Source organism: Musa acuminata, chromosome BXJ3-5 (genome assembly GCF_036884655.1).
Source record: "Musa acuminata AAA Group cultivar baxijiao chromosome BXJ3-5, Cavendish_Baxijiao_AAA, whole genome shotgun sequence".
NCBI lineage: Eukaryota > Viridiplantae > Streptophyta > Magnoliopsida > Zingiberales > Musaceae > Musa > Musa acuminata.
The window spans coordinates 44668446-44678069 of NC_088353.1; the positions used below are offsets into that span (position 1 = coordinate 44668446).

The 9624-nt window shown below is 51.6% G+C and overlaps 2 protein-coding genes across 3 annotated transcripts; one reads left to right on the top strand and one right to left on the bottom strand.

Moving 5' to 3' along the window:
- Positions 1-3006: 3006 nt before the first annotated feature.
- On the top strand, positions 3007-6820 carry LOC103986124 (auxin transporter-like protein 4). 2 transcript variants are annotated; one of them, XM_065150782.1, is made up of 9 exons: positions 3007-3397; positions 3531-3616; positions 3701-3905; positions 4005-4190; positions 4382-4494; positions 4616-4799; positions 4895-4992; positions 5642-6107; positions 6361-6820. In XM_065150782.1, exons 3-9 carry the CDS (start codon positions 3717-3719, stop codon positions 6586-6588), a joined length of 1464 nt encoding a protein of 487 aa, XP_065006854.1. In that variant the 5' UTR covers positions 3007-3397; positions 3531-3616; positions 3701-3716; the 3' UTR covers positions 6589-6820. The 2 variants fall into 2 exon arrangements, with proteins under 2 accessions (XP_065006854.1, XP_009402296.2); XM_009404021.3 differs by lacking the exon at positions 3531-3616 and having other exon boundaries at positions 3008-3397.
- A 554-nt stretch (positions 6821-7374) lies between these two features.
- LOC103986123 ((S)-8-oxocitronellyl enol synthase CYC2) lies at positions 7375-9185 on the bottom strand. Its single transcript, XM_009404020.3, has one exon. The coding sequence runs from the start codon at positions 9002-9004 to the stop codon at positions 7595-7597; it is 1410 nt and encodes a 469-aa protein (XP_009402295.2). The 5' UTR covers positions 9005-9185; the 3' UTR covers positions 7375-7594.
- Between the last annotated feature and the right edge of the window lie 439 nt (positions 9186-9624).

Sequence of the window (9624 nt, forward strand, 5' to 3'; positions counted from 1 at the left end):
GGAAGCGTGAGAATCTTAATCTATGTGTTTGCCATCAGGAGTAGATCTAGTCGTGCCTCGAGACTTGCTCGGTCTGCAGAATGATGGAATACGGGCATTAACAGCACTCTCATGAATCGTGTCTTCTTTAGTTCCTGCGGTCGAGTATTTGCCTGAAGGTTGGCATCGATGTCGCTGTTCTTCATCAACTTGGACACCCGAGGTTGGCATCAACTGCAGGATGGCAGCAACTCAGCCAGCAATATTCTCCAGCCAAAATAAATTATTAGATGCCAAGAAAGAATATGTGCTCTGTCTACATCTTCATCGGACTGGTACTACCGTTTGAATTCTCTCTCCGGAGGAATGGAATGGAATGGAATGCTGAAGCACAAAGCACAGAATGAGTTGCTGCCAAGGTGCAAGCAAACCTGGAAAGCTCCCGCTGGATATCCACAGCATGTCTCGTCACGCTATGTGGGAATAGATGGATTTACTAAAAGAATATTTTTCGCTTCCAATTCGATAATTTTATGGAGTTGACGATTCGATTATCTGCAGTTGGAATTTTCTACATTCTCACTGAGTTGACTTCCGACGTCAGTGCGTACTCCTATTTCTCTTCTCTGTGTTTAGCTCGATCTTCCCCCGCAAGTTCACTCTCTTCTTTTCAGGCTTCTTCCCCTCTCAGGGTCCTCTGTCACTTGAGCTCGGGATCATAGAGGTTGATGCCGTCGATTCAAGGCTTTGTGCCACCACCGAAAGCACATCGATGATGCGTTCGGTGGGAAGAGGATGAGAAGATGTTGCTTTGAGGACGCAGGTCGGACCCTCCATGTTCATCGGATCTCGGTTCAGGAGATCTCCGATCCAAGACGATGATTCATGGTGCACTGTTGCTCGCTCAGAATAGCCTTTCGCTAGGAAAGCAGCGACGTCAACCCAAGGAACTTTCACTGTGAACCGGGTCATGGAGACGACAACAGCGCGTAAGAAAAGGCTTGACAGATCCATCCTTCGGCTGTCTTCAACATGCCGCATGATCCAGCTTTCTTTTGAAGCTCCGAGTAGAACAGCGAAGCGGACCATCCGCGGCCACTAAAGCGTACGTAGTATTGCGCAAGTAGGTGGTGGGCATGTATCGTTGTCGCCCATTAAGAAGGGCCGGAGGACGATGGCCTCGCCTGGCAACCTTCTCTTAATTGGAGGCCGTGCGTGTGGTGGACTCACCTTATCTAAATCTGTGGGGCAGACGAAGAAGAGGAGAGGGATGGCCACAACAAGATGACTAGCTCTCAGTTGTTCTCCGCTGCCTTTCTCTCGGGAAGTGAGTGCCTGCAGCGGAGTGTTGGCGAGGACGCCTTTTGGACCGTGTGAGCAGGTGAAGGCTACCGTCCTCCTCTCCTCAGGACGGAACACCGTCTTCTTCGTGGTGGTTGGGGCGTTAGCGTCTGGGCGGAGATGGCATTCTCTTTAGATGTACAGTTGCTGCGCTCGTCCTTCTCGCTGCGGTCGTCCTCACGCCATTAAAGCCGTCGGCGTCGCAGGAGCCCACCCCGTCCGCGAGCGGTCCCGGCGCAGCGTTCACGGGCCACGCGCATTCCGATCACCAGATTCAACCATCGGCAGCCACACCCACAGCGCCGTGATCGCATCCTTAGTCCACCCATCTCGATTGGTGGAGACTTTGATGAGTTATTATAAGAGCCTCGGAAAATAAAAAGAAAAATTAAGTGTAATATAATGCGAAAAACCGATCATGAACTTGTTGTGGTATGTTTGTAGTGAATCACAAGATCACTACGAGTCATTGTCAAGAGAGATTAGAGTCAAATGCAAGTGAGGAATTTGTCATATCACCTCTCCAATGATGCCATTTGATGTGTCTTCAGCTCCTAATCGAGCTGTTCACGACAATGAGATCGCCATTCACATGCTCTTGCGCCCACAACTTATTATTAGTCCTTGTCGATCCACTGGTGGATGTGGAAGCTCTATAATTAAAGAGGGACACGGCCATATGTGATATGTTTACCATTTGTAATAATCCATTCCAGTAATGTTTTCCCCCTTTTTTTTATTTTTTTTTATCTCTGCAACATCATTGGCATCTCTAATCATCACAAAAGTAGGTGGAGATACCCCAAAATAATATATATATCTATCTATATGTATAGAGATAAAGAGTGAGAGAGAGAGAAGGATGATGGTGGGGATGATGACTACGACAAGAAGATGGTGTGGGCTGGACTGCAAAAGACTCGTACTTGTTGAATTATTCGAGTCGATATATTTATTTATTTGGACCATATAATCATTCACAATTATAATTACAAGCATTGTTCGAGAATAACACCACTAGATTTCATGGAAAGAATAATGGAGGTGGGACCAAAAATCCATAGCAGGTGATGATGGTATCCTCCATATCCGATCCCCGTCGTCTTGGGACCATAGCAAGCAAGTGTGGCACCTTTTTCTCCTTTGATTTGAACGTGGAAGGAAGAGAGAGAGAGGCCCCAAGCACCAAATCTCACTCACTTCAACAATTCCTCCTCCCATGGTTTATGTTGACGCCGACATCACGCCACCCTCAACTACTTATCCGCTTTGGCCTCCTCATTATTTACTTGCGATCGTTTGATCATTATAAATGAACACATATTCATGATTTCTTGTTCATACACATATATCATCTTCATTAAGGAAATCATTTCTGTATTTAGAATTTTTTTTTTTTTTTGAGTCCGATATGATTGAAGGCAAGTTCTAACAGTGGCAATCGATGGCGACACCCATTTCCATCACTGATTAATTTGGAGTATATGGATTGGATCTCCAACCAGATTCTATGGTGCAGTCAACACCACAGTGAAGTATGTATATATATATATATATATATACACACGCGCATAGGTACACTGGAGGATGTTTGACCATAATGTCCATGCAAGAGGAAAAGCGAACCTTAATGGGGAAAGCAACCTATGTTTTCCTTTTTTTTTCCTTTTCTCTATTCATTGAGATCTCAGTATTGGAGTTGTCAATCCAGCGGATAGCTGTCAGAGAGGAGAGGAGAGGAGAGGAGAGGAGAGAGAGAGAGAGAGGGAGATGATTGCAGCATAAGAAACCTTTGGGCATAGGGATCCAAGTCCCGGAGAAGCTCCTGACAGTCCCACCGCTGCAGGAGATTGCCCATTCAGTAAACCCAAGAGGGAGACTGCCTTTCCTCTGCATCAGTATCTCCACCTCTCCTCCCTCTTGGTCTCGAGCGCCTGCTTGTTCTTGCGAGGAAGAAAGCGTCCACGGCGAGACGACCGGTTCAGCTAAAGGGCTGCAAACAACTGTCTCTATTTCTTCTCTTTCGTGGAGATCGCTGGGAGCGTGGTCGCTAGGTGTTGGGACGAGAAGCGCAAAGGTAATGGATCTCTCTCTCTCTCTCTCTCTTCTTTCTTCTTTCCCTGTCTCTTTCCTTCTTTTTCTGCCACTCTCTTCGTCTACTGTACAACCTGTGCCTGCCGCTACGCTCGTCCAATAATTCCAGTTTACAGTGTTTTAAGGAGAGCGCGTGTATCGATCAGCTCACTCGCAACCAATATATTCTCACTAGACTTGGATTAATCTTATGCAGTAGCAGGTTAAGCTGCTTCGATTCGATTTCTACTCTTCCGAATAGCCTTATGGTTCTTGTTTTGATTGAGGTGTTCTTATCGTCTCATAGGGAGAAGAGAAGCAGGATGCCGCAACAGAATCAAGCAGAAGAAGCTGCCATCGCGGCGAGCGGCATTACTACCTTCAACAACGAGACAGAGCAGGGCGGCGGCAAGGAGGAGGACGATGAGACGGCATCGGTGTTCAGCATGAAGAGCTTCCTCTGGCATGGCGGCTCCGCCTGGGACGCCTGGTTCAGCTGCGCCTCCAATCAAGTACTTGATACTGATTCATGATTCTGATAGCTCGTAAGGGTCGTCTTCTCCGCTGACGGATGGAGTGGTTGGTGTGGGGTATCGGTGGCGATTTTGCAGGTGGCGCAGGTGCTGTTGACGCTGCCGTACTCCTTCTCGCAGCTGGGGATGCTGTCCGGCGTGATCCTTCAGCTGTTCTACGGCTTCCTCGGAAGTTGGACTGCCTACCTCATCAGCGTACTGTACATCGAGTACCGCACCCGAAAGGAGAAGGAAAACGTCAGCTTCAAGAACCACGTTATCCAGGTCAGGTCCCCCTTGCCGTTCCCCTCCTTCAATTTCTTGTACCCTTCTCTTTCCTCAGCTTCCGCTTCCCCTCCATTTATCCCCACCAACACCCAGCTTCCCGAGATTCCAAGCTAGCAAATCCCTCGGTTTCACTATCTTCCACTAAAGCGACTGAGAGCAGACCGCTTGCCCCTGTTCATTTGTGACAGTGGTACGAGGTGCTTGATGGGTTGCTGGGGCCGTACTGGAAGGCCGCCGGCCTTGCCTTCAACTGTACCTTCCTTCTCTTCGGCTCCGTCATTCAGCTCATCGCCTGCGCCAGGTATCGGTTTCTCTCTTTGCTTCAATTCCCCCTTCCCTTGGGGTTCCGATTTCATCGTTATCACGCATTGCTTGCTTGATCGTGTATTCAAGTTTTGGGTCTTTGATTTGGTGTGGGGTAGCAACATATACTACATCAACGATCGGCTGGACAAGAGGACATGGACGTACATATTCGGTGCCTGCTGCGCCACCACGGTGTTCATACCCTCGTTCCACAACTACAGGATATGGTCCTTCCTCGGCCTCGGCATGACCACCTACACCGCCTGGTACCTCACCATAGCCGCCGCCGTCCACGGCCAGGTAAACATCATCCGCAGCCCTGATGTGATTGGCTTGTCCGTCGATCACTGTTTCTTCCCCGGCTTTAGATGCTCTTGCTCCTATGGACGATGCAGGTGGAAGGCGTGGTGCACTCCGGTCCAACAAAGCTCGTGCTTTACTTCACCGGCGCCACCAACATACTCTATACCTTCGGCGGGCATGCCGTCACCGTGTGAGTGCTTGCTTCACCGCCTGCATAGGGATCAGTAGCAGCGCAAGAGTCTCAATCTTAGATTGCAGTAAAGAAGTGCTCTGTTTCTTGCTGCTCATGTTTGCCATTCACGTTAACTGCTCCCATCTATTATTTCGCGCCGAGACGACGAAACGGCGGAGCCGATGCCATTGCCGGGGAGCTCCATGATGATTCCGGTGATGACCTGGGCACATGGGGCCGACCTCGCATGGCAGGAAGAGACCCTGTTTCACCGATCACCTCTCCTCTTACAGTAGGACGCTGTTTAGCAGCAGCGAAAGCGTTCATATGATTTGTTAGATTATGATCAATTGGAGGAGGGGCTTAAGCAGCACTAGATACTGTAATTTAGGAAGAAAACATTAGGGTAACATGCATTTCTCATGTCGTCGTCATCATCATCATCTATCTCACTGCGAAGAAGATTGTCTAGGTGCAGTTTCTGATGATCCTTTCGACAATAAGATTCTGCTGTCCAGTGGTTAAGTGATGGTGCTGTAACTCAAAGACCTAATTGTTTAAGCTAATCCTCCTGACCCAATCATGGTGGGAGCGGTCCGTACCTGTGTCCCTCATGCATAATGATCGCTGGAGATTTACTTACTGTGTACCTCTTGCGAACCTGCAGGGAGATCATGCATGCCATGTGGAAACCACAAAAGTTCAAGTACATCTATCTGCTGGCAACGCTGTACGTCTTCACGCTGACGTTGCCGTCGGCGGCCGCCATGTACTGGGCCTTCGGCGACCAGCTTCTGACTCACTCCAACGCCTTCTCGTTGCTGCCCAAGTCGGGGTGGAGGGACGCCGCCGTCATCCTCATGCTGATCCACCAGTTCATCACCTTCGGCTTCGCCAGCACCCCGCTCTACTTCGTGTGGGAGAAGGTGATCGGAATGCACGACACCAGGAGCATTTGCCTGCGCGCCCTCGCCCGTCTCCCGGTGGTCATCCCCATCTGGTTCCTGGCCATCATCTTCCCATTCTTCGGGCCCATCAACTCCGCGGTGGGGGCTCTCCTCGTCAGCTTCACCGTCTACATTATTCCGGCCCTGGCTCATATGCTCACCTACCGAACACCATCCGCACGACAGGTACCGTCCTCGTTGCCCCTGCCCTTAGCTTTAATCTCGATTAATTGTCAGCAACTTCGCTCGGTGCCGCCATCCACGTCCAAGGCTGGCGTTTTGAATGGTTGATGGAGACAATAGCAGCATTTGGTGGGACGGCCAGAAGTCCCCTTCGGTGTTCTTAACCTCTCCTCCATGTCTAAGAAGTCAGGTCTAATCAAACAACCACTAAGACCCCATCGGTCTGACTTCCTCCATCCGTCTTTGTTGCTTGCAGAATGCCGCAGAGAAGCCGCCCCTCATCCTCCCAAGCTGGACGGCGATGTACGTGGTGAACGCCTTCGTGGTGGGGTGGGTGCTCGTGGTGGGCTTCGGCCTTGGCGGCTGGGCCAGCATCACCAACTTCGTCAGGCAGATCGACACTTTCGGTCTCTTCGCCAAGTGCTACCAGTGCCCCAAGCCCCAGCCGGCCCCTGCCCTCGCACCACAGCAGCAGCGCCATTAGATGTAGTGTGACGCCTGCGACTTCCTCCACAATGCTTCTTAATACGAAAGAAAGGGAATGGTCGGGTGGTGGGCTCTAATGCCAAGCCCCATTCGTGTTTGATGCCTTTTGTGTACGTGATTCATCTCCCCTCCCTCGTCTCATCGTTTTCCTTGTCGCGTTGGAACTTTGTCTAGTGTTACAATAACGATTGCTAGAATAACTGGGTTGCAGCTTTTCTTGACCACAGCAACATCGATTGAGTTCTTCTTCTCCATCCTGCTTCTCTCACATTTCCCTTTATGCGACTCCCATCCTGGCAAAGAAAAAGAGCTCCTGTCCTCTCCTCAACATGGTGGCCTCGCTGCTGCTGACGACGAGCGATGCGATCGCCCAAAACCAACGCACGGGCCAGTGGGATGGCTAGGTTCAATCTGGGTTTGGGTCAGGTTCAATGTAGTCCAGCTAGGTTCGATCGATCTAGGAACGAAGTAAAGTTCGGCTGAATTCGAATCGGTTCGGGTCAGGCTGAGCTCAGATTGGCGTTCGACAGGGATCACGATTGGATTTAAACTTCCGTTCAAATGGGTTCGAACCGAACCCAAACCAGACCAGATTAGTCAGTAGGTCGGGCTAGACCCGATCAAACCGGGCCCTCGCTGGGCCGCTCCGCCTACTCCCGGTTGCAGCAGTGCGCTGGCTGTGTGGTGACGTGGAGTGAATGCAGCATTCATGGAATTTTCATCTCTAACTCGAATTATATATATCCGATATATATTAACGCAACATACTAATGTGCTCGTTGGATTAGACAACTGAATAAATTAATTACTTAAAAAAGACACATTTATAAGAACAATTTATTCGTGCACAAAATGCACCTCCTTCCATCATCGATGAGGGCGGAGAAGACATGCCGGTGAGGAACGTCCTATTTATGCTCTCCGGTAGACAAACTCCAACGACGGGAGAGCCAATTCTTGCCTTCCATACTAAACAGAGACAAGAGATCGTACATATGGAGCTGTTACCAAGAAGGTATGAGGCGGTCTTCTCTCATGCGATCCACCCAATAGAGCAGGGATTCCGGGGTCCTATAGATTGCGGTGAAACCCAGGCGACGGGCCTTGGCGTTGCTGGCCAGTATCTTAAAAGGTAAGCCGAACAGAGCGTCCAGGAAACCCCAGTTGGCGAGATCCTCCATCCTTGTGGATCGCAAGCCTTCCTTCTCCACGATCTCCTCCCAAGCGCCGCCCTTGTCTCCCATCACTTCCACGTACGTCGCTCTCTCCGACACCAGGTCTTCCAACATTGCGTCCACGTCGCCGCCGCTGGTGCCTGTGCCCGCTACAGCAGGCGGCAGCATCCCGAACTTGGCGGCCAGCAATGGCCAGACCTCCTTCCAAGTGAAAGCGGTGCCGTTGATCGCGTTGAAGGCCTCGCCTTGGTGACCTTCCGGTGAGGAGGTGGCCCACCAAATGTGCTGCTGGGCGACGAGCCTGGCGTCGGAGGCGTCCAGGGACGGCTCCTCCCAGCAGAGCCTGTTGCCGTAGAAGAGGAACGGGAGGCCCAGGTGCCGGCAGATGCTGGCGTACACGCACAGGCTCCCCACCAGGTTGAAGTGGGACCTCCGAGATGCGCCCAGCAACAGCCCTGGGCGGTGCACCGACCAGCTTATCCGACGCCCCCGCAGCCTCTCCTCGAGCAGGTCCTCCTGCACGTAATAAAAGTTGCGCACGTCTCCGCCAACCGCCCGGGGGCTATCCTCATCGAAGCAGCCGGAACCGCTGCCGCCCGCCTCGAGGGGTGTGTAGTGCTTGGTGCCGGTCTGTAGGGCAAAGTGCCTGAAGGCGCCACCGCATGAGGGGAGGAGGAGGGCGTCGAGGGCGTTGGAGATCATCGCGCGGTTCTGGTCGCAGCATTCCTGGGAGTTCAGCGGGAACTGGCTCGCCCATGTCACCCAGAAGACGTGCGTGACGCGGTCCCCCAGTGGCCCCAGCTTCGCCATCGTCTCATCGCGGTCCAGCATATTGCACGCCACGAAGCGGTACCTGTCGCCGTGCCGATCACCATCGTCATCGGTCTCCGGGGGACAGCGAGCGACACCGTAGACCAACTTCCATTCGCGAGAACAGGCGGAGAGGAGGAGGGCGGTCACCAGCTCCCGGCCCACCAGACCGGTTGCACCCGCAACCAGTGCCACATTCGCCGCACTCCCGTCGCCATGGATGCCTCCGCCTCCGCCTCCACTCGCCGCCGCTGCTGCTGTCGACGACATCATCATCATCATCCTCGCTCGACTACACCGAACAATCCCTGGGTTTATCAAATCTTTGCGGCGCTCAGCCCGCACATGCACCACGTCAGAGCGACCTTCTCCGTCGGAGGCGCCACTTGCTTGCTTCCACTGGCGCAGGATGCCGCAGGTACTACTCATTCAGTAATAATAAACGAACTATCACTCCATTATCCCTTACGACCAACTTGCAAATGATAGTTTGACCCTCGGCCCATCGATTCCAAAAGTGCTAGGTTGCGCTCAGCTCCGTCCCAAATTGCCAGCCCATAAGAAGCGACACTGTCGGCGCCGGCGGATCTACCTCTCGAACTCTCCGTAAAAGAACCGAAACATGGAAGATTTCATGTGTAAATTACAGCGGAACGTGCGTTCAAAGAAAGTGTTGCGCAGACAGAAGGAAATAACAAGAGGGCAAACAACGAGGTATCGTGCCATGATAGTCTTCACATCCTGCACTCTTCCCCACGTTCCAGTAAAGAAATGAGTCTCTTCCATGCCACCTCGGAAGCACCCAACTCAGTTGCTTAACCGAGCTAAAAGATTTCATAGAAGTGAACGCAAAGAACGGCTTTCCTTGGTGGGTTTATCAAGGGCAAAGCATGCCTCTATTTAACCTTATCAAGGTGATAACGACGTCACACACGTACCTGACATACCGACCGATCGAGCCCTTAAGATAATGGGTTGTCTACCCCAACACATCAGCACCATGTCATCGACACGTCAAACTCTCGAGTCCCAAAACATGAGTCAGTTAG